This window comes from Poecilia formosa, unplaced genomic scaffold (assembly GCF_000485575.1).
Source record: "Poecilia formosa unplaced genomic scaffold, Poecilia_formosa-5.1.2 Scaffold241, whole genome shotgun sequence".
Taxonomy (NCBI): Eukaryota; Metazoa; Chordata; class Actinopteri; order Cyprinodontiformes; family Poeciliidae; genus Poecilia; species Poecilia formosa.
Genome location: NW_006800180.1, coordinates 501,905 through 526,091, shown reverse-complemented (window position 1 = coordinate 526,091; position 24,187 = coordinate 501,905). Strand labels below are relative to the sequence as shown.

The window sequence follows — 24,187 nt, the reverse complement described above, 5'->3', positions numbered from 1 at the left end:
TCAAGGTAAAAATGAAGAAAACTAGAATAATGAGCCTTATCTGAATAATAGGACATTTGTATGTGTGAAACAATTTTTATTTTACAGAAAAAAAGAAGAAGAAAAAAAAAACAGCAGCAGCAGCTTTAAACAGACTGCTGGCTGATTTCGTCGCTATGACAACGTGTCTGCGCTCAAGACTGATGGCAACGATGGACTTCACTTTGAAAAAAGGGATTTGTTTTGCAAAATATCTGAACATCAGTGACAAACGTTCAGCTTGAAATTTTCTACATTTTGTCACATTATAACCACAAAGATAAATATATAAATCACTGGAATTTTAATGAAAGACCAACACAGAGTGCATACAATTGCAAAGTAGGAAGAAAATTATACATGATTTTTTTGAACAAATAAAATGAAAAGTGTGGCGTAAAATTTTCTTTCTACTTCACAATTTTTTTTACCACTTTGTGTTGGTCTTTCACAATAAAATGTTTGTGGTTGTAATGTGACAAAATATGGAAATGTTCGAGGGGTGTGAATACTTTTTCAAGCTGATGTAGATGCCAAAATGACCAAAATGTGAAAAGTTACAAGAGAGTGTCAGAAGTAAGGAAGTGAGTAAAATATGAATCTACAGCAAATATTGCTATATTGTAATAAGAATTTGACCATTGCATGTTTTTCTGGTATAGTGCAATGCTCATCTCATGCACTCTCTTGTAGCCGGTGCGATGCGTTTAGGGTCTCTGTGCTGCTGGATGATGAACCGACTCACCACAGTTTCTGTTTGTGGTGAAGAGAAGCATCTCCACAGGATGACGTTGCCGCCACCATGTTTTGGGGTATCATGTTTTGGGTTAGTATTTTTTGCATGGAGGACAAAAATATTAGACTGATCTGAGTCCTACATATTTACATTCTCTATTGAAACCTGTAAGTGGGACTTACTTCTTCTTCCAAACAAAGATGTTCATTTTGATTTATTTTGAGGATAATTCAACAGTTTTACTGCAGTCATTTTGGACTAGAATTTAAACAGAAAAAAAGTCATTTCTTTAAAAACAGCTAATGTTAGAAATGTAATCTCAAAAAAGGCTGATTTTTTTTCTCTCTTTTTACAATTTCATTCATTTTCAATCATTCATTTTGCTTTTTAACTCCTTTTACAGGTAATTTATCAAGGTTATCTCACAAGTATTTTGTCCAAGTGCTTGATTTATTAAATTTGAATTTGTGTTACACGTTGTTTATATTGTATTCATTAGAATACAACTTAAACAAGAAAAGTAGGTCATCTGTTGGTAATACTGCCAGAGTATATACTTTAGTTTTTTCTGATTTGGAGTGCAGCGCCATCTAAAAACCTTTTAGTAGCCGCACAGTCTTTAATTGCTGTAATTAAAGCTGTGACTTAATGCAGTCTAGTGTATTTCGGTGAAACCTTACATCAAACTGGTGATTTTTGAGTGGCTCCATACAAGTGAGGAGTTAAACAGCAAAATGTAAATAAGTAATGTTAAGTAGATTCAATAGTCGATGTTATTTCTGATTAAATCCAACCATGGGTGTGGCAGCATATTGACAACATGTTCAAACTCAATATTAACAGTACTGAACCAGGAAACTTGTTAGATTTGATATCAAATCGAATAAATGAAATTAAAGGGAAATTACGCTGAATTATTCAGATGCCTGTTTTCAGACGCGTTAAATTCAAAAACCTATTGAGTCGTTACGTGTGTTTACCTTTTTAACTAGCAACTACAATTAAAATATTTGCATATTTGCATATTAAAATGGACATAAAACCGCGTAGCTTTATCAGCGTTCATCGCTGCTGTCAGCTGTCAGTGAGGCACTCCCTGAGCAGCTGCTAGCAGCTGAAGCTGTTAGCATGCACCGGCTGACTCGCTGAAATAAAACCTGTTTAACTTCACTTGTAACATTATTTTATTATCATGTATAAATTATTGTTTTGTTTAGATATTTTACACCGACGCGTCAACACTCAGAGTGACAGCTGCTCGCTGAGTCTTACCCACTTGTGTCAAAAATCCGGCTTCGCTTCAGCTCCGCGTCCCTGAAGAGCTACATCCATCCGTGGTTGTCTGACCGGACGGATCCGTCCTGCGGCGTCCGAGTTGATGTCTGATTCGGCCGGCCTCAGAGGAGCAGAGGAGCCCGGTGACATGTTCAACACCAAAACTCGATGTTGGCCATTTAAGCAAAAAATATAAACACAAACAATATTTTATGTAATATTTTGACATATTGTCACCTTCCTAAAGTTTTTTATTTAATTTTTTTGGCCAAAGGTAATTTTGAAAAACAAAGAAAAATAAATAAATCACTTCGAAAATGACTTATTTTAAGGCGATGATATGGTACTTACTTTCAGTATTTCAAGTTGTCTTATTATTCTCTCTGCTACTTTTATCCCACTTAAATCTTTCAGATTATCAGAGATTTTAATACTAGACAAAAAATAAATAAATAAAAGTGAACAAAAAGTCATTTTTCACATTAAATATTTTCTCATGGAACAAAAGCTATCCAAAGCAACCTGGTCACCTGGAGACTAAACCTGTGTTTAGTTATTAAACTAGTTTTAGTTACTAGGTTTAATTGTTTTTTTTTTCTATTTCTGGCAGTAAGTTGCAGTGGAGGAATTGTATTTTCGTTTCTATGCAGAATTATTTTAATTTAGCCACATGAAAATTTTCCAAGCACAAGTGGGTTATTACACCACATTTCAATCTAATTTTTTTCTTCAAATACATATGTAGTATGTTTGTAAGTGTATATATTTGTGAAATGTATACAGATGGATATGTAGGTATGTATGGATGGAGGTGTATTTTCTTTTTAATGTTTGTATACTAAAAACTGTTAGGATGTTTTTTTTTCTCTCTTTTTTTCTTTTTATATTGAATGAAATGAATAAAAAAGGTAAAAAAAAAAATTCAAGTCTGAACTTTGACTAGGCCATTTCAAATCAATTATTTTGCTTTTATGAGCAAATGAACAGTACGTCCCCTAAATGAGTTTCATCAGTGACAGCATGACTTCCAGGTCAGCCCCAGGCCATAACAATACCACCGTTGATATGACGTCCTTTCTCTGAAATAAAACGCCCAGTCGGTCTTGGCAGATGGCTGTTCACACTGAGCCAGGTTCTGGTTCTGCTGCATTTTTCTTCTCGTTTCCTTAGATAATTTTTTTAACAATAAACTTAACTTGACTGTATTGCTTGACAACTAGGATCAATTTGAATGTTTGTAACTGACTCAGAATCTATCGGTATTACTGGACTAAATTAACTTCTTGGTTTTGACATTTGCTATCACTATCAGTAATTTGAATTAAATTGAATATTTCTGGTTAACTATTGTAAAGTCCTCTCATACCTTCACCTTCTGAAAGGTGAAGTCAAATTTATCAAAAATAAAACACTGTGACAAAGCTTCTTCTGCAAATCTACACCATTCATTTTACTGAAAATGACTTTTAATCATCGCTCAAACATTAATCAAACCATAATCCTGATTATTTTTATTTTAACATGGATTTAGGCATCCAACTCAATCTACATTTGTCCTTTTTCATCCTTAACTACTTCATTAATAGGTAATATCAAGATTAGAAGTAGCAAAATCGGAACTAGGTTTGCTGATGTGTAAAATACACCTGCTCAAGAGAAGAAAACAAACCCCTTACATTTACATAAAGAACAAAGTACATAAGAAGTTTTTATATCTGGGCACAACAGAGATTTAATGAAAGATTAACGAGAGCACAGCTTGGATTACCTAAAAATGTCTGAAACGGTTGTAAAGAAACTAAGCAGTTAGGAAATAAATAATAAAATAATTATAAAAGTCAGTCAGCATACACCCATTAACTTCCTCTTAGATATTATCATACAATGGCATAGGTGTCCCAATAAAGCTTTTTCACTTATGATATCGATATTGATTTGAGAACTGGCCGATACCGATATTGACCAGATATGATATCAGAACGTATCAGCCATACTTTTATTACTTATTTTGTAGTGTGGAATGGTAGAAAATGCTTGATCAAGTGATAGTATTCAAAAGAACAATAGTCAACAAATGACCAGTTTATTATTACCCAATAGTCTGCTGCGGGGTGGAAGCGCTGCTGAACAGAAATCCTGGGCCAGATTAAATCCTGGAGCGCAGAGCTTCTATCAGCAGATATAATACGATACTTTTTTGGCTGATCTCGGACCAATACCAAAATCAGATCGAAACACAGTTTAAACAATAGTATACTTAAAATGTTCTAATAAAGACCAATAGTGATTTACTGATCCCTGTAGTGTGTTTGTTTTACAGTAGTGGTATGCAAACAGTTTGCTTTGCATGTGACGTCCCTTGATAGCTGGAGAATAACTGAACGGTACCATCAACCCAAAAATGTTGCTGTTTCAGTCCCTTTCTTGATCTGTCTGTAAATCAAGTCTGTACTCAAACAGTGTGAAGTTCAGGATTTTAGCCATAAGTTCTGGAACGACAAACTCTCTTATCTTCGTGTAACCCATGTGTTCGTACAGTTTCTGAGCATCAGTCTGCACAACGGACGTGTAAAGGATGACGGCGGGGAAACCTCTCTCTCGAGTGAAATCCGCCACCGTCTGACACAGAGCCTTGGCGATGCCCATCCCCCGGTGACTGCGGCGCACCGACATGCGCTTCAGCTCCAAGAACCCGGGTGCTGTCTCAGCAGGGAGACACCCCACAGTCCCGACCACCCGACCGTCGCTTTCGGCCACCCAGAAGCACGAATTATTCTTCCGCAGGTAGGTCCTGCCGATGTTGTCGAGGTCCTTCCTGAGGGTGGTCTCTATGTATTTGTTGAACATGTAGACGACCATCTGTCGGACCGCGGCCAGGACGAGCGTGACGGCCAGTACGGGCAGCAGGAAGGACTTGGAGCTGGTAATGAGGGCACAGAACGTGACCATGAGGAACATCTGGGTCAGCGGCTGTTTCAGGACGTGGGTGAAGGACGAAGGCACGTGTTCGCTCATCCCCAAGGTGAAGAGCTCCTTGACGACCTCAGCGTCCTCATCCTCGTACTTTCTAATTTGAATGTTGGCCATGGCTCTGCTGGTCAGTGAAATTAATGAAATGGGGAAAGAAAGGTGAAAATGTGAAGAGATTGTGAATAACCTTTATGCTGCAAACTATTTGATTAAAAACACAAACATTTTCTCAAGATAATGTCTACGCCTTCTTTTAAAGTTGAGTTCAGATCTCTGGGTCATACTGCAATGTATCTAATTAAGCTGCATTTCCATTAACCATAAAGCTGTATAAATTGAAATTACAAAATAATAATAATAATAATAATAATAATAATAATAATAATAATAACAACAACTTAATGGAAAAATTTATATTTTTATACAAGTTTTTTGAATATATCGAAATGGACGCATTTCGCAAAACTGCCATGAAAACACTTATTTCGTGACACAGGAGTCAGGCAATCAACAGCCGGATGTTTCTCCTGGCAAAAACAACAAAAAAGACAACAGAAAGTAGCAGTAGGAGGTTGATTGTTCGGTTGTTGTTTTTGTGCAGAGCCTTCACATCATCCCATATTCATAAAAAGTTGTGTGTCATTCGAACTTGTTGAATCCATCCATCTGTATCGTCGACCACAATTTCCCCAAAACGCAGCGGAGTAGCTGTTCCCAAGTAGGCGGGGCTTGGCGTTCAATGCCTGAATAAAATGCTGACGTCTCCTCTGATGGAAGTATAAATATATTTCATGTAGCATCCGTCTGACATTACTTTTAATGAGTTATTTCATGAACAAGCTTGTTCATGTGTGTTTCTAATTTGCGAAATTGTGAGTGTTTTTTTTGTTCTGTTTTGAGAAGAGCAGAATATAGAAATTTGCGAACAATTGTAATGGAAACAGCTTACGGGGGAGATGTCGTTTGAAAAACTAATATAAAATAGAGCATAACTGAACTGGAAGGAAAATTACAAAGTTTTCAAACCTTTTAACAAATAAAACAATGAAAAATTTGGCATTTGTATTTAGTCCCCCTTGAACACTTTATTCCAAGTTTGTCCTTTTGGCAAACCTCAAATGAGTCTAAACTGAAAGCTTCAGTCTGCCTGTCAATTCTGATAAATGGTCAGGAACCTTTACAACTATGTCCGGTAATCAACAGTTTATAGCCACAACAGCAACACGACTCTTTTAGAAATAGCTTGCTTTTATAAGACCTATTATTTTAAAGCTGGTTAGGATTTTAAAATGATAATTTTATTTTTTAGGTTCATCTTCAATGGGATATTAAATTTTTACAGATGATGTAAAAATGTTCAAAGGTCACAGTTTGTAACCTATTAAAATATTACTTCATAAACATTATTTTATTTGTGTCACTTTGCATAAAAGATTTGTACACGTATCCTTTTCCTTCTACGTCACAACTATACCTTGTCTGTTACATAAAATCCCCACAAAATAGATTAAAGTTTGTGGCTGCGGGGTGGCAAAATATTAATAGATTTAAGACTATGATACTCTATTTATTTGCTAAATCAATTATCCAGTTGACGAAACATACAACTGGGTTATAAACCAGTTTAACCTTTAACCACACTGACCTCAAATAAACTACACGACTGAAGGGCTTCTGACTGGAATGCTTCATAACAGTGACAGTAGCTAGCTGGTAAAAATCCTGGCAGGCCATTTAATGTGCAGCTAAACAAGTCAGCACTGAGCCCGTTATTAAAACGGTGATAAATCTGAGCGCCGTTAACGACTGATAACAAACTAGCTAAGAGCTGCTAGCATTCTTCCTAGCCTCACAGAGCTAAGGAGGATTTGACACTAAGGCTCTATGGGATTCTGCAGCGGAAAAAGAACAAACAAATAAACACAAATTCCTTACCTTATATTAATATACGAGATGAAAACAGAGACCGTTTCTTCCTGCTGTTAAAACCTTCTCAAGGCTTCCGCTGCATACCTGCTTCCTCTTCTTCCAATCCGACTTCAGTTCAATAATGGTTCATTCAACGGTGCTAAGAAAAACGAATACAGGAAAGGTGTTTTAAGTTGCTTTTCATTTATTTTTTTTATATAGACTGTTATTCTGCTGTCTATATGATTGTTGCCTGGAGGATTTTGAAAGTTTCATGGCGTTACAACAAAAACACAATAATTCAGAAAGTGTTTTCGCCCTTCTGTCTGTAAACACTGATGCATGCCCGAGGCGCTTTGAACGCAGCACGTGGAACTTCCTTGTATGCTCATGATTGTTGATGCAGTTACCAAAGTTATTATTTGATAACTCGGAATATTCGATGTTCAGATGGGTCAAGCAGCTTTCCAGTTGTTTCATCTTGGTGAACTTCACACATTTCGACCCAGAAAGTGCGCTGGTGACTTCTGAAAACAAACGGGTTCTAAATATAATAAATTGTACATCTGTAAATGACACTTTTACATTAAACTACCTTAAACCGCACCAAACACCAAAGATTGGTTCGTTAATGAATGCCAGAGGCCCTGTGGTTTTCCTTATTTGATTTAAACCAGTTTATTTGCAGGTTCTTGCAGAACTTGGTAACAAGTGATTACCATTATGTTTATTGGAGCTGAAATATGCAGAATATTTATACATTATTTTCAACGAAAAACTGCTCACCCCACACATGGCCCAGATCCTCCCCATGCACCTGCACACACATCAACAACCAGAAGCCACCACGTCCATATATGGCAGCACAACAGCAGATTATCAGAAAAAGAGAAATATGGCTTCCTTACTGTGATTATTGTTTACAGAAATTTTTAAATGCGTAGATAAACAACTCAAAAAGGGTAGGAGAAAACATGCTGCATAATGGACGTTGTTTAGACAGTAACAGCGGGAGCTGAACTTGTCACAAAAAAAGATGAAATAAACTAACTACAAAGACGTTTTAAAGAGTTTGTCGGTGTCACTAGCTTTATTTCTCTTCCTCTAAATCGAGTCTGTACTCAATCAGAGTGAAGTTGATGATTTTCGCAAAAAACTCTGGTACAGGAAACTGCCTCATCTTCTTATAACCCATGTGTTCATACAGTTTTTGAGCATCGGTAGCGACCATAGATGTGTAAAGTATGACAGCAGAGAAACCTCTCTCCCTAGTGAAATCCGCTACTGTCCGACACAGAGCCTTAGCGATTCCCTTTCCCCGGTGACTGCGGCGCACCGACATGCGCTTCAGCTCCAAAAACCCGGGTGCTGTCTCGGCGGGGAGACACGCCACTGTCCCAACCACCCGACCATCGCTTTCTGCCACCCAGAAACACGAATTATTCTTCCGCAGGTAGGTCTCGCTGATGTCGCTGAGGTCATTCTTCAAAGACGCGTCTATGTAGCCGTTGAACATGTAGACGATCATCTGCCGGACTCCGGCCAGGAGGAGGGTGACGGCCAGGACGGGAAGCAGGAAGGACTGGGAGGTGGCCATGAGCGAGCAGAAGGTGCACATGAGCAGCATCTGAGTCAGCGGCTCTTTCAGGACGTGCATGAAGGACGAAGGCAGGTGCTCATTCATCCCTGAGGTGAAGAGCTCCTTTACGGTTTCAGAGTCCTCATCCTGGTACTTTCGGATCTGAAAGTTGGCCATGGCTTAGCTGGTCCAGAAAAAGAGAAAGACAAAAAAAAATTTTTTAAAGTGGCAAATTATATGAATTGTAATTGCATGTGGGGTACCCCACGGTTTCATCCTGGGCCCCCTCCTATTTAATATCTACATGCTCCTGCTAGCTCATAAAATAGCAAGTAATAAAACTAGCTACCATAACTACACCTGTACACAGCTCTGCATTACGATACCAGGTGACCATGAATCCATTCAAACACAGAGTGGAGGCGCAGAACAAATCAATGCATGGATGTGCCATAACTCCCTTTAGCTAAACAGAAACAAAACTGAAGATATTATCTTTGGACCTAAAGAGGAACGATCTAGAGTCAGCACACAACTTCAGTTATTACAACTAAAAAGCAGCGATCAGACCCGAAATCTGGGTGTAGTGATGGACCCTGACCTGAACCTTCAGAGGCACATAAAGACAGTTACAAAGTCGGCCTTTGTAAGGTTAAAGGGGTAAAGTTGCTGCTCGCGTTTTCACTTAAACTAGAAAGCTAGCACACGTCAACTCAGTTCTATAGTCCTTCCATTGGCTCCCTGTAGCTCAGAAAATAAACTTTTAAATACTTTAGCCTATAAATCACTGAATGGCTTAGCACCACAACACATTCAAGACCTGTTGTTGTCGTATCAACCTTCCAGACCACTCAGGTCTTCTGGTTCTCGTCTCCTCTGCCTCTCCAAAACCAGAACCAAACGCAGAGAAGCAGCATTCAGTTCGTAGCGAGGGGAAAACTCCATGGCTTTCTTTTAACCAGCAGCCCCTCCCCACTTGTTGCTGTGCATCACCTATGCATCATACCTTAAACAACTTGAAGGAGCAGCAATAACCTGACAGACCACAAACTACCTGCCTGAAAATATGTTTACTGTAAACACATTTGTGATGAGAATTTGGCTGCTGTCTCTCAAGGTATCAAAATATATATATTTATTTTTTCCAACCAGCAATTGGGGAAAAAAACTGTGGTTAAACTGAGTGATAGCTTAGCTATTTCATTTCTTGCAACATGGGATTCAAATTGGTCAAGGCTTTAGGTTTGTACATTGTTTAGCATAACATTAACATGGTGTGTTGCTACAGTGACAGAGTTCAACAGAAATCATAACTTTTTCCTTGCAATTAGATATACTGTCATCATCATCTCAAATGTAGAGAATTGAAAAAATTTACTTTGTTGCTTTCATAGCGCCAGAATTGACCATGACGTCACTGTGTGACTAATGATAAGAGTAAAATTATTTAAACATATAAAATGAAATTGCATTTACCCATGATGACCTCCAGCAACATCCCTCATGCTGGTCACATGAGAAGAGGTCATGATGGTTTTTAACCAGATTTTTAAAAACCTAGTCAAAAATAAGTAATGTTAACTTTCCACGTAAATTCGCGTAATCCTCATCAAACCACGAGTCAGATTATGCAAACGGTTTTCCTTTAAGAAATGACAACAGTTACATTAGCTCACAGTAGCTAGCATCATTGCTAATCCAGCAGCTGCAACGTCGTAGTGAGATTTAGAGGAACGATAAAAGCAACAAAGGAAGATAACACAAGGTACTTGCTTTTATGGTGATGCCCAAGTATGGTGTTTAAGGTCTCTTGCAGCCAAAGTCTACTCCAAGTGAACTGCGCGCTTCCATAGACAGAGAAGTGGACTTTCCGGATCTTACGTCAACGGGGAGCCATGTTGTGAGTGGCAGTTTTGTTGTAAAAACACAAAAAGCGGTACAAACTAGTTTTGTTCCGGAGTTTAGGTCAAGCTGTGTGACTATCTGGTGTTTCTAATGCTCCGTGTTTTATCATTATAGTAAATTTAAAAAAAAATACACGTCCTTCAAAAAATGTATTCTACATAAAGAAAAGTACAAATAATCCCTAAATTATAACTTTAAGTAAACAGGCATTGCTGTTTACGCCTTAAAATAGTAATAAACATTTTTTTACACGCATTCCTTCCATTTCCTTTTGACAAAATTAACTAAATACATTTTAAGTTTTGTACACTACAACCAAATTTAACCAGACATTTTGGTATTCCAGGGTTAGAAATGTACACACAGGCTGTTCTTACTTTGATTAGAAGATATTTTTAATTTCAGTTCCATGATTTTTAGTACTGAAGAGAGCGTATACTGTGTGCATAAACAATTCATCAACGATAACAAACTATTTATTTTATATAGAAAAGTCTATGTTTATGTACACTTTGATCATTTTCAAGAGTCCCAAAAAAAAATCAATATATTCAAAAATGTGCATAGGAATAAACAAAATATGCCTTTGAAAGTTTGTGGGAGCAAGAAAACAAAACTCAAACAGTAGCGCAGAAGTTGTTTCAGAATAGAGTTTAAAAAACTGTATGTAGCAAAGCTAGAAATCATCAGTTTTTATTAAATTGTACACAACACACTTTAGGTGAATGGAAACCATTTCACATTCGAAGACTAAAAATAATTTATTGTTTCTTTAAAATAAATGTTCTTGATTTTTTTTTTTTACATGTTGATTGTATAAAAATTCCCTTCTTTTGGAGAAAACATTTCACTAGATTGATAGTCCAAAAAAAAAAAAAAGGTATAAAAGCTCACGTTTGAACCATTCAACACTTGGTTTAGTCTGTACAGACATTCATTTTACGTTCACACTCAGTCCAACCTATGTGTGAGCAGAAACAAACAAAAAAAGGCACAGTGTGAGGATGTTTGTTTTCCTCTCCTATCCCAGGTTTATGTTCCCAGCAAACATGGTGATCAGCAGAATGATGGCGAAGCCGGTGAGCAGCCCGGCATTCTGGATCAGAAAGAAGACGATCTTGCTGGAAGTTTTTTGTTGTTCCTTTGCTATACTGTCCATTTCTGGAAACTGCAATGGAGGAGAAACGTGAATTTTATTTATAACCAAATGATACTAGACAAAACAGCTGGCTGAAACCAAAAAGAAAGGGAAAAATAGAAAACAAAAATGATAAATCCTTCTTGTCTGAAGTTATGGCAACTCAAACTTCTCTTGTTTTGGGTCAGTTAAAATCACCAAGATTATTTCTATTTGTTAAATGACACAATAATGAGAGAGAATCTCCAGAAAACTATTGCACGAAGCTTGTGGAAGGAAACCTAAAAGATTTAATCCAAGTCATAGAGATCAAAGACAACGGCAACAAATACTGAAAAAAAAAATTGTGTAAATTTCTGATTTAGAAGACATTCATTTAAAAAAAGAAAAATTTGACATGTTCTCTCAGTACTGTGGTATTGAGCAAATAGAAATAATGTTGGTAATTCTGATTGAGCCAAACCAAAAGAAGTTTGGTCTGATTTTACCTCAGACTGAGAAAAAAAAAGTGTTTGTCTTTTTATTAGGTGTATGTAAACTAATGGTTCAGCTGTAGAACAACCTGATAGGAGTCAAAGTTTCAGCCTTATCACATGTTTTTCTTTATCAACGAGCTTCCTGAAAAGATACGGTGTGCAATGTAAAGAGCAGCTCCTTCAACTTTTTACCTCAAATCAAAATGTCTTTCTTAGGCCTCTTTTCCACAACATGTGAGTGATTAATATTTATGAATTTGAAATCAAACCAAATGTGTCTCATCTTGCAAAAAAAATTCCAGAGATATCTTTTTACCTTCTTTTTGTTTTTTAATTCAGCTTTTCCTGTCAAAATTAAACATATTTTTGCTTTGGAGGTCATTGGTCATTGTAGGTCTAGAATTTAGCCACTTGGGGGCGACGTTACAAGCTTTAACCACTAGGTTTGATGTCTTAATTTAACTTCAAGAGATATTTATTTCTACGGAATACCAAGTCTCTGGTTAATTATTTTTCTGTCTAATGTTGACTATATTTTCTACTTAATACGACACCGGTCTCCACTGACCACCAGAGGTGAAACAGCTATATCTCTAGCTTGCATATGCTGCACTGGTGACCCCAGCAAGTGCATCTGGGCTGAACTGATGAGCAGGGTGTGTTGCAAGAGCTTTCCCGGCTGAAACAGCTGGCAGAGTAATGCTAAAGAAAGCAATCAGTTAAAACAAGACGCTCAAAACGACAAGTTCAGTCTCGTAAGTTGGAGTCAGTCGGTTGAAGTGCCAGACAACGTAAAACAAACATGTTTAAAATCACAGGGTCAGATGAAGAGCTCACCATGTCTGCTAGTGCAATATACAGGAACATTCCTCCCGCGATGGCAAAGATAGGATTCGGGGCAAAGCTGTTTCCAAGCAGGATGCCGAACACGAGGCCGACATAACAGGACATTGCAGACAGCAGGTTGAAGAAAACGGCCTGCGGGACGCTCATTCCAGCATTCAGCAGGATAACAAAGTCGCCTGCAGAGAAGGAAACACTGACTTAAAACCAGCTGCATCAAAAAAAGAAAAAAGAAAAAAGCTAAAGGAACAACTCTGCTTCTTCTGAACTCTATCAAGCCATTGGCTAAATTCTACTGTAAAGAACTGAGGATGGTGTTCTACCCTGCAAATGTATTCACAACCTGTGAACTCTGACATTTTGTCACCAGTGATCTCGATTTACACAAAGCAGTGACAAATGACACAAATCTGAAATCAGGTGACTGCATTCCTCCTTTCCGAGTCAATACTTCGCAGAGTCACTTTTTGTCACACCTAGATCTACAGCTCTTTGGTATGTCTGTTCTAGCCTTACACATATAAGGAGAGAACATTTTTCCAACTCAAGTAAAGTCAAATTGGATGGAGAGCATCTGTGAACACTGTTTTTCTGAGTCTGTTCTGGATTTTAACTGGGAAATTCTAGCACAGAAACCTTACTTTTATCCAAATTGATCCATTGTAGTTCTGGGTCGTTGTCCTAGTAAGACAACGAACCTTGTCTTACAACAAGGGTCGAAAGAGGTGAATGGGGTTTAACAATACGTGTTTTCTGATCCCCTGTGACCAGTTTTCCTATCCTTGCTGAAGAAAGCACCCCTACAGCCTGATGGTGCCACCACACTGCACCTTGAACATGGGATGCAGTGGGTGATGTCTGGTTTCGGACTTCCACCACACTGAGTGCAGTCCAGAAAGTTCAGTTTTAGGGTGCATTCACACCAGAACTGCTTATTCTGCTTTAATCAAACTCTAGTCCGTATGCCTAGAAAGTCTGGGTCGTTTGAAGAGATATTTACGTCTTCGATTGTAGATGCACAATCGAAATCTGATGCGGACCAGAAAAGCAAACTCTGGCCTGCCTACAAACCTACTAGGTTCCTGTTTGGTTGAAATGAACTCTGGCACAGTTCGAATGCATATGTCAACACCAAGCGGACCGGAGACCGCTCCAAAAGCAGGAAGCGGACTACAGCACAGGGCACTCTGGGTAAATATGAAGACAAAAAAGCGGGAAAAATGGCTCATGGCATTTTACTGACGACAAAACAGAAATCTTACAAACGTTAAAGACTTGACATCACTCTATTGTTGTTTAGATTTTGTAAAGAAAGAAGTTGCACTCAGTGTCTTCTTCACAGGATTTTGTGTCGTTTCCTTCAGTGGTTCTTGGTGCATCACCAGAACGAGGTGGGTAAACGTGTTTTTAGAGGGTTTGGTTTGTTTGTTACATGAAAAGCGAACAGCAGCAGCTGAAAATGTAAAATGCTTTAATTTTGGTCTCCAGTTGAACAGAGTCTACAGGATTATTTGACTACATCATTTTTCTCTCATTGACATGTTGCATGGATCTCTTAGCCGCCTCTCTTGCAGAGCCCGTCAGGTCGACTGAGCAAATACGACATGCGTTTTCAGATGACAGACTGAAGAGTCACCAGTTGGGTTTGAATGTGGGCGCACTGGATTCTGTTTGGGCGGAATAGAGTAACGAGTGGTGAAACCAAAGGCATCGCACACTTTGCCACATGACTGACCACAGTGTCACAGGGGATCAGTGTCACTCACCCAGCTCATGGGGAAACTCCTCGCAAACGATGGCGGTGGATGTGCTGAACCCCGCCAGAACGGATACAGTGAACGACGCGCCGATGACCAGACCGTCGATGAAGTTGTGCACAGCGTCGCTCAGAGATATCATCCAGGCCACCGTCTTGATGCTGGTGATGCGCTTCCCGCGCAGCCAGTGACACATCACTTCAGACACCTGGGCGTCCTGAAGCGGCGACACGTGGGTTAAAAGGCATGCAGTCAGCGCTTGTGTTTGGTCATGTCAAAGCAAACATATGGAATCAATGACAAAGCTCAAACACCAAAGTCCGCTTCAACCAGAAAATAAAGAAAGTCAAAGAATGATTTCCAGGAGTCCCGGATCACTGCCTACTGCTGTTCCTCTAACTTGTTAGAGAGGGGGGGAAAAAAGGAAGATTGATTACTTGAATTGTCCTTACTGATTATTCTGCACTTAACAATTTGCAGCAGATCTCTTTAATTAGAAAAATAATGGCTCGAGTGTTGCTAGCAGGAAGTCGGAGAATGCACAGACACAAACAGATTTCTTGGCATTTGCTTGGAGTCCCTCTGAAGAGACAAAAAGAAGCTTATACTGGCTATGGACCAACAAGGGCTCTTTGTGTAAAAGTCAGACAATGGGTCCCCTTTACCATGATGGGGGATCGGATTCCTCACAGCTTAGTTTTTCCTCCTTGATCATTTTCTCTCGTGTTTGTTTACCTTTCAAACCAGAAGCAATGTGTTAACAGACAAATCACTGTAATTTATTAACCTATGACCTGCACTTATCAGTGGTAAAAGCTTCATAAATTTCTCCCTCTTAGACGTGGGCCGGTTCCTGATACGAGGAAAAACAAGTTTTTAAAGTGTACGTTTCAAACCGGCTAAAGTTTTCCATCCTGTCAATCAGACTGCTTAAAGTCCCTGGCCATTGGAGATGAGAGTAGCGTGGCGGTGCCCCTACCCCACTTGTTTTTGAACTTGCTGGTCCCATAAACACACCACTAAATCTTCTAGAAAGCCTTCCAGAAACACTTAAGTCATCAGCCAAGATGAGGAAACAAAGGAGTACCATCAACCAGTCTTTTTAAAGGTAACAAGTTGGGCTGAAACTATGAATCAGATTATTGGAATAATTGTAAAGTAATTTAGTCATCGATTAATCGCCAGCTTTTTATGCAGACTCAAAAAAAAGAGAGAAAGAAATGCTGAAAAAGCAACATACTCAAAGTGGTAAGCCAAAATTGCACAAAAAAAATTATCAGTTCAAATGATCCCGATTAGACACCTTCTGCCATCCAATTATTAGTTGGGGAAAAAAAAGATAAACAAATTAGCTCTACACTGTATTGATGCAAAGTCAAGCAGAAAGCACTGAGCTTTTCACATGGTTTTAAGCATCGTTTTAGCTGCAGATGTACTGTTTTTTTGCATCTTTTATGTATTTGTATAAAAAGGCTGAAGCAGTTAAATGAAAAATATGCAGAATGTGGCACATTTTTAATCTGATTAATCGTCAGAATAACTGATTAATTGTCAGAACAAATTGAGAGATTCATTGATTTCTACTATAATCGCTAGCTGTTGCCCTAGTAACAAGCCACAAATTGGATGTTATTTGAGCATCTTACTGCAGACTAAGTAAAAATATTCCCCATTCAATCCCTAAACTTTTATCAATCCTGTTCACCTACAGAACAGTTTTATCACTGCTTTTCATTAAAAACGACACGCGTTTCAGACAGAACCTGTTGGGGCTCGACGGCCAGACTGTTCTTATCCGTGGAAATGGTGGCGACGTTGGTCAAAACCACAGAGTCGCCTTTCACCCAAGCGTCTCCGTTCTGGACGCTGTTTTCCTGAGGCGTGTCTGCGGGAGTGAAGTGGCTGTGGCCGTGCTGAAAACACAGACGAAAAGCATCAGATGAGTTAATTAAGGGGTCGGTATTGAAAACAAAGAGAAAGTGGAACATTGATGTTTGTATAGGGAAACTAAAATAAAAGTAAAAAAAAAAAAAAAGTCCTGTGTTTTGAAAAGCAAGGGGTGAAAGTGTCACTGCGGTTCCTCCTGCTGGATCTTCACTGTTTAATTGGGTCACACAGACAGCCTAATCCCAGTGATTAAATCCTGTCAGGTGAGATAGTGGAACGTCTTCGGCAGCAGTTTCCTATCATGCACATGGCACCTGCAGATAACAGTTCAGCAAAGCTAACTGTTTTTATAATCTATCTCCGGAGGGAGCTACTCATAAGATAATGTGGAACTGAGCACGAGGCTGTTGTTCTCCAGGTCAATCTGACATGAGCAGAAAGACTTCGTCAGGGGTAAAAGTACAAACAACTTCACATCTGAGGTTCACACTGGCATCAAAGGAATAATAATAAAAAAATGGATTACAAGGCTGAGGACAAGCCAGTTAATGTAGGTCCATCTGACAGAGTTCACTGATCCTTTAAAACTAATTAATCGGTGAGGATTTTTCTGGAGAAGGAAAGTTACAAAAACGTCCAAAACAACAACAAAAAAACACATTTTAACAGTAAAAAAAATTACTAATGTAAATTGACATTATGCTTTTTACATGGCAACCAACAAAAAAAGTTAGTATCAGAAAAACAGTCATAGCAGTCATAGGGTTTGAGTCCCAGTTAAACGACGTTTAACTGAAGTCCTAATGTGGGTTTTAATGTTTTTATCTGTTTTAATCTTTTTCAAAATCTCTTTCTCACTGTTCATTCTATGTCACATGCTGTTTGCATTTTAATTATGTAAAGCACTTTGAAATGCCTTGATGCTGAAATGTGCTATACAAATAAAATGTGATTGATTTGATTGATAGCAAGACCATAAAAACGTGAAAAAATTATATTGAAGTTCAATAATCCAGGCTTGGTTGGAGCTATAAAAGATTAACATCATTGGCTTTACTGGATTGAAACACTAAAGTTTATAAAATTTCTCTCTTGAAATACTAACTCTATTTTTCACAATTCACCCTGGGTAGTAAACAGGATTAAGTGCTTTCAAAGGCATGGAGATGCAGTAACTGGCCTCAACTACATCTAAAGAAGTTGGGAGGAAAGCTGCAATTTCAAAACAATTAACATTTACCGATGTATAACTCCTGAAGTTTACAGTAATTTTAATGAGATGCCAGAGAAAGTTCTAGGCCCTACGAAGCATAAGGTAATTACGCAGCACACCTTTTCCCCTACTTGTTGCTTGGTTACCCTAAAGCAGTTGCTAAATGTTGCAGGATGCTATCAAATTTTCCCCTTTATGCTCACAAAATGCCACTATAGTTCAGTGTTTAATGGAGTTGCTCTCATCTCAATTTACCTTTTCTGTTTTTGTGCGTAAAGTAAAACTTTCCAACTGTGATTTTCAGTTCCAGCCAAATTCAGTTTTTTCTCCTCAAACAATATTTTTTTCCCACCTTTCTCCTTTAGATACTAAACTCAAACCTTAAAAGTTACTAATTTTGTCAATTATCAGTTTGCATAAGGAAAAATGCGTCTGATATTTAAGCCAAATCTTTCTAATCTAGCTAGCTCCCCCCCAAAAAATCCAAAAGCTAAGATGATTTAACAAATGCAACGAGCAGTTATAAGCTAGTTAGCATGATGCAGCATTTGCTATGTTTATGTCCTTTATACACCATAAAGTGGACACTCCAATGGGAATTTGTATTACTGAAAACTGTTGACTGAAAGGAAGCTACTCTACTAAGTGAGGAATACTAGCATGAGTCATATGCTAACATGCTAATGCTAAACACAGTTTAAAAAAAGGGTTTGGGGAAAATTTGCTTCAAATTAATTAACTTTGAATAGAAGTGTATAGAATGTGGAGATAAATGTATTATTATCAGTGGCTTAAATGTAACCATGTATAGCTTTTAGCTTGCTTAATATTTGTTTTGTTTACATGCTAACATTTGCTCATTACCACTAGAGATAGAAAACTGATCGAAACATGCAAAGTTTTATATAAATTTAAATCTTAAACAAAATATGCTATTATTTCTATATAGTAGTACTAAATAACTATAGAAATGACGCGACACACTATAAACTGTGGGCTTGTTTAGGAACAGAGTATCACTTATAAAAAGAGAGAGTGAACAAATTCACTTTCTACACAGCTCACCTCATGGCCAATCCCGAAGAACATTTTCAGTATTTTTTCCACAAAAAATAAAAGGTAAAATCCTCCAAATATGCCAACTGCCTTTGCCACGTAGTTATCCGCTTTAGGATCAAAACCCAGAGCCTGTGAAGGAAAAACAAAACTGAGCTTTTTAGTGGTTGAGAAACCAGGTGTTCTCTATTACAAAAGCAACAAAAATCAACTTAGATTTTGAATTTCTTGACCCGATAAAAATGTAAAAAATAAAAAACAAAATGGCACCTCCAAATCTTAACTGACCTCTGGTATGAGCTGAAGCACAGCATTGGAAAAGAGAGTCCCGATGGCCAGGCCTATAAAGTAAGTCAACACTTGGGGGAAATAAGGTTTCTTGGTGAAGGGGATCAGCAGCAGACCAAGAAGGGACGCCAGGTTGATAATGGTAACAGCCAGAAATCCATAACCCCACACTGTCACAAAGGTGAACAAAACATTGGAATTTGGCAAACAATTATTGAATTTATTTGATAAAACAGCAGCTAACAGGGAGTTTTAATGAGGGCCAGTAAAGTTGCTCTATTTTATCTTTTTGAGCAATTGACATTGGTTATATTCTTTCTGTTTCGAAATGTTGATAGTCTGTGGATAGCGAAGCACTAACTGCTAATATCAGATGCAAAAGGTGGCTTAAAAATCTTGACACCATGTCATGTGAGAAAAAGGACAAGCTTAGCAAGACTGCAACCACAAAGCCTTCATCAAGCAAACAGGAAGCTGGAGAAAACCCCCAGTAGTTCCTACAGAAATGACTCAACTAGCGGCTGGAAGAGTTATTTACAACTCCACTCCTACAGAGACAACAGTTTTCAGACATCGAGGATAAATTTGTAGACTGAACTCGTCACAGTTGGCTCTATTATTTGAAAGGAAATCTGAAAAGGTTTTGATTTAATGAACGCAGTTTTATTTGGAGAGGGTAAATTCTTTTCAAGCCAGTGGAGGAAAGTCGGGGGCGAGCCGTATCTGTGTCAGCGGCTCAGAAGGGGAACCGGGTCGGCGGGTCAGTGGCTCCATGAGTCAGCGCTCACTGCTGGAATCACGCCACAATCAATGACAAACGCTAATGGAGACAGAACGCAGTGGGATGACGGACGCCATCATGAGACGTCAAAACTAATAAGAAGAAGACTCGAAGATAAATTATTATTATTTTTTTAAGTGATATAAATTTAAGTTAGATAATGTAGCTCTGAATAAACTGGTAACTCTCTCCCCAAAAGGTGGCTGAATACAAACCCAGGTCATATTTTTACTTGAAGTTTGTTGGTTGTTTAATGATAAAATGTTGAAAAGTTCAAGGTGGTATAAATGCATCTGTTTCACCAGGAAGGACAAAATAATACAAACACTAATAATTACAGTCTGCCGGCAATTTGGCCAGACTTTAGAAAGGGCTTACAAGGGTGGTAACCCAGGGTGTCAAGTTTTGAGGGGCGCCCCCAATTTTTTTGTTTTGTTTTTTGTGCTACATATTAAACTCGTTTTTTCTTATCTAAACAACAATCAAATATCAACATTATAAAGTTGCATCACATCTTTCTGGACCAACATGGAGCCGTCTGCTAGATGTTTTTAACCAACAAATATGAACAAATATGTAACTATGACTTATATAATTTCTGACTCTGACCTTTTTATAGAACCAGAGTTGAGATCATGTAGGAAAAATGCTACTTGTGATGCATTCTGCCTGATCCTCCCATTTTCATTTACACAAAGAAAAACCTCAGTAACCTTTAAAAAGGGATCTACCTTCTGAGTCACTGTGGCTGAAAGTGTTGCCACATTTCTAATTTAAGGCAATAAACCACCTATCTAATCTCGCCTTATTAAGAAGTTCAACAGGTGTTGAAACGCAGCAGCTCACCAGAGTAGTCGACGGAGGGCACCGTTATCGGGTCGACGTAGGGGCATGAGGGCAGCAGCACCTGGGTCAACACGGCGGGACAGATTCGCCCCAGGTGTCCCACGGTCAGCTCAGTGATGTTACCGAAGCCAAAGTGGGACAAAATCTGCTCCGCTGAGGGACACTGAGGGGCACACAGAGGATATTAGATTTATTTCTTCCATGCTTCTGGTTTTTTGCTGTTTGGAGAGTTTCTCTTTCCACCTGGATGCTCTGATTGACATTATATTGCACCATAAAGTTTTATTGTTATTACACACAGTCATGGACAGAGTTTAAAAATAGTCTTTGTGAAGATGCGTAGGTTTCATAAACATTTTTCTTTTACAACTTTGGCTGTGTTGATTAAAAAATAAAAAAAACATTTAAAAAAGATAAGTTGTGTATTTTGGGCTGTTTTCATTTTTTACTATCTTCAAAATCATAAGTTTGCATATATTTCTTTAGTATTTAGTAGAATACCTCACTCATAGACACTGTTTAAGCTCTGCCCATAACTTTACTATGGAACTGAGATCAGTGGTTTGTGATGGTCAATATTTCAACATCATGTTCTTTCCTTATTGTGCTCTCTGTTTGTTTAAGCTCAGCAATTCATCCAGCTCCTTAATAATAATAACAAAAATAATAAAGGGGCAGTATTATGTGTTTTCCAGGCATGTAGCACCATTTTATAGCACAATCAAATAACTGCTACCTTCAGTTGGTATAAAACTATATATCAAATATGACATAAAATAAATTTTACTTTGTAATTTAATGCCTTGAAATTGGGCCTCTGTCTTTTTAAGAAACTCCTGCTCTTTCTGAAACTGCACCTTCAGGAAGTCATCACAACATGTCTCCTCTCTCTATTAACCCTTTAGCAATATTTTTTTACCAGCGATGCACTGAGAAGTAGCTTCTATAATGAGCTCAGCAGATGCAAAGTTCCACCAGATGTTTGCTAATTGCTGCTGGCTAGTCTGAAGGAGCTGAGTGAGGGAGTCAGGCTGCTATGTGAGGGAAAAGCTTGGAAACTTTGAAACTGCAGGGGAGCTGCGTCTCGAGGGCGGAGCTAAGTCCATCCAGGTATTTTGCGCAGCCGTAAAGCTGCCACAGGAGATTAATTGATCATATTCACAAGGAAAATAAAAATGGGAACATATGTGAAATGAGACAGAATTTTTGCGTCTCGGGATTGGATATGAAGAGTCATTCAAACTTGGCCCTGCCAGCGCAGAACATTGATACAAACAGAAACTTTTTTTCTGTTTGTATTTCACATATGTTCCCATTTTTATTTTCCTTGTGAATATGATCAATTAATCTCCTGTGGCAGCTTTACGGCTGCGCAAAGCTGCCACAGGCAACCATAAATAAATGTATTTCTACAAATAAAATTAAAAAAGAAAATGAATGAAAAAGGCTCAAAACTGTTCACAAAAGTGAAGGAATACACACCTCTTTGCTTTCCAGGGGATTTCCTTCACTTATTGATTCAGACCTTCTGGCTGAGATCAACAGCAGCATATCTTCGAGCTTCGCTGTCGTAATTGATTTATTCTCACCATAAAAGTGTAAAATGTTCTCCAGAAATTCCTGTCCATTCCGCCCAGCCACCTCAACGCCGTGGGTGACCGCACTCAACGCCAGAGCGCACGCGGCGAGCCATTTCACATCAAACATCTCGACTTTTTGTTTGTTTTTCCGGAGTGCAATTTCTCCCGAGAATAAAACCCACTACAATAACCGCCGCGAGAGCATTTAAATCAGCCCCGTAAAAATCACGACGTCCGTGGAGTTTGAGCCATAAAGTTTTACAGAGATTTCCCCCCCTCCTCTCTCTCTCGTGATGACTTTATTTCGACGGGCTCCTCGTGCGGTTTGAGCAGCTCGGTAGGATGAGTCCCTGCTCCCTGAGGTGGGTGAGGTTTAAAGATCAAACCAGAAATAAGGGGGCGGGGGGGTGAGGTGGTGACCGAGCGAACGAGGCCGCGCGCGCGCGCGCGCTCTTTTCCACGCTTCATTTTAATCCCGATTCAATCAACAACAACGCGCTCACACCATCAAACAGTGAGGAAAGTAGAGTATGACATTCAACAGGTTATGTCGGAAAATGTGTGACGTGGCAAAACTGAGGGAGCGCGCGCAGGATGTAAGACTCGCTGTACGTCTTTAGTTGATTATATCTTCGTGTAGACAGTGACATATAAACATAGTAAACGTAAATAACACTAAGTGGTGTCGCCCCCTTGTGGCAACACATGGTTAACTAACTAACTAACTAGATATATAAGGGGTGTTCAAAAGTGAGGCTCAGGGGCCATTTGTGGCCTCCTGACAGAATTTTTGCATCCCGGGATTGGATATGAAGAGTCATTCAAACTTGGCCCTGCCAGCGCAGAACATTGATACAAACAGAAACTTTTTTTTTTGTAATTAAGGGCAAAATTATTACCAATTAAAATTTTTTTACAATGGAAAATGCAAGAAAGTATTTGTTGTTTTCTTTCATAGTAAATAGGGTCACATCCATCCAATTACTTAGAGTTAAAACCAGGTTAGGCAAATTTGGCTAAATCTGTTCTTATGGTTGAGAATAGAGTAAATTCTTCTGGGGTTTTTTTTTCCCCAACAGAGTCAAAAATAATTAAACTACATATCTTTCTCTTTTTGTGCAGAACCCAAAAAGATGCAAAACGTCCAGTTGTGCATTTAGTCAACCTTATTTGTATAGCATTTTCAGCACCTAGGCTGAAGTGAGCTTTATTAAGTGCTCTATTAAAACATTTGCAATTTTCTCAGAATCAAATTAAGCCTTATTTTATAGAAGTCAGATAACATATCAAGTTGCTTTGACTATTTGGTTTTGTGGCTATGACTTAATGCATCGTAATGGAGCCTTGCAGGTTTGCGTCACTAGATGTCCAACCCAGCATCGATGCTTTTGCACCATAAAAACATAATTCAGTTACCAATTAAAAATGCAATAAATGTTACAAATGCCATCATCAAGAAAATATACTGAATTATGAATCAAAGGCAGCTCTAAGCAACTGGAGTTTTAGCCTTAATATAAACAAACTCAGTGTTTTAGCTGTTTTCTGGAAGTTTGTTCCAGACTAAATAAATTGAGGCTTGTGGTTTTACCAAGATAAAATGTAAAAAAAAAAAATCACCTACTGAGAAAATGAATTATTCAAACAAAACTGGAAAAGAAAATGCAAAAAAAAAAAAAAAGCCAACAAAAAAAAAAAAAAAAAGCTGAAAATGTTACCGCATTCTGAGTTAGAGATCAGTTAAAGTCACGTGGTTGTCACTCCCTCACCGCTATCTGTGACATGTTTACCTTCCTGACCGACTGAAGCCACTCTGGCGTCAAGCTGGGAATGGGTGTGTAAAAATCTAAAAATAAATAAATAGTCCTTACAGGAACTGATTAAAAGTGTCCTCTACCTTAATAACATCTATAATTAACTGGTTACTAGCA

General features: G+C 38.4%; 4 protein-coding genes across 7 annotated transcripts in view; all 4 read right to left on the bottom strand.

The window, feature by feature from the left end:
* Positions 1–2,259, bottom strand: part of dctn1b (dynactin 1b) — a 40,529-nt gene extending 38,270 nt beyond the window's left edge. Inside the window, exon 1 of one of the 2 annotated variants that reach the window (XM_016680411.1) lies at positions 2,027–2,259. The gene's annotated coding sequence lies outside the window, so the exon portion shown is untranslated. The remainder of the gene's footprint in view (positions 1–2,026) is intronic. The other variant, XM_016680412.1, reaches the window with a different exon arrangement.
* A 1,264-nt stretch (positions 2,260–3,523) lies between these two features.
* On the bottom strand, positions 3,524–7,464 carry LOC103150064 (probable N-acetyltransferase camello). Of its 2 annotated transcripts, none has more exons than XM_007569508.2 (2): positions 6,935–7,464; positions 3,524–5,123 (listed from the first exon to the last, which is right to left on the bottom strand). In XM_007569508.2, exon 2 carries the CDS (start codon positions 5,114–5,116, stop codon positions 4,442–4,444), a length of 675 nt encoding a protein of 224 aa, XP_007569570.1. In that variant the 5' UTR covers positions 5,117–5,123; positions 6,935–7,464; the 3' UTR covers positions 3,524–4,441. The 2 variants fall into 2 exon arrangements, with proteins under 2 accessions (XP_007569570.1, XP_007569569.1); XM_007569507.2 differs by having other exon boundaries at positions 3,524–5,120.
* A 108-nt stretch (positions 7,465–7,572) lies between these two features.
* On the bottom strand, positions 7,573–10,409 carry LOC103150063 (probable N-acetyltransferase camello). 2 transcript variants are annotated; one of them, XM_016680415.1, is made up of 2 exons: positions 10,256–10,409; positions 7,573–8,670 (listed from the first exon to the last, which is right to left on the bottom strand). In XM_016680415.1, the coding sequence occupies exon 2, from the start codon at positions 8,661–8,663 to the stop codon at positions 7,998–8,000; it is 666 nt and encodes a 221-aa protein (XP_016535901.1). In that variant the 5' UTR covers positions 8,664–8,670; positions 10,256–10,409; the 3' UTR covers positions 7,573–7,997. The 2 variants fall into 2 exon arrangements, with proteins under 2 accessions (XP_016535901.1, XP_007569568.1); XM_007569506.2 differs by having other exon boundaries at positions 10,260–10,408.
* Positions 10,410–10,768: 359 nt separating this feature from the next.
* On the bottom strand, positions 10,769–22,945 carry slc39a8 (solute carrier family 39 member 8). The gene is made up of 8 exons (XM_007569505.2): positions 22,159–22,945; positions 20,677–20,839; positions 19,050–19,219; positions 18,771–18,893; positions 16,369–16,518; positions 14,615–14,822; positions 12,843–13,027; positions 10,769–11,559 (listed from the first exon to the last, which is right to left on the bottom strand). Exons 1-8 carry the CDS (start codon positions 22,381–22,383, stop codon positions 11,413–11,415), a joined length of 1,371 nt encoding a protein of 456 aa, XP_007569567.1. The 5' UTR covers positions 22,384–22,945; the 3' UTR covers positions 10,769–11,412.
* Between the last annotated feature and the right edge of the window lie 1,242 nt (positions 22,946–24,187).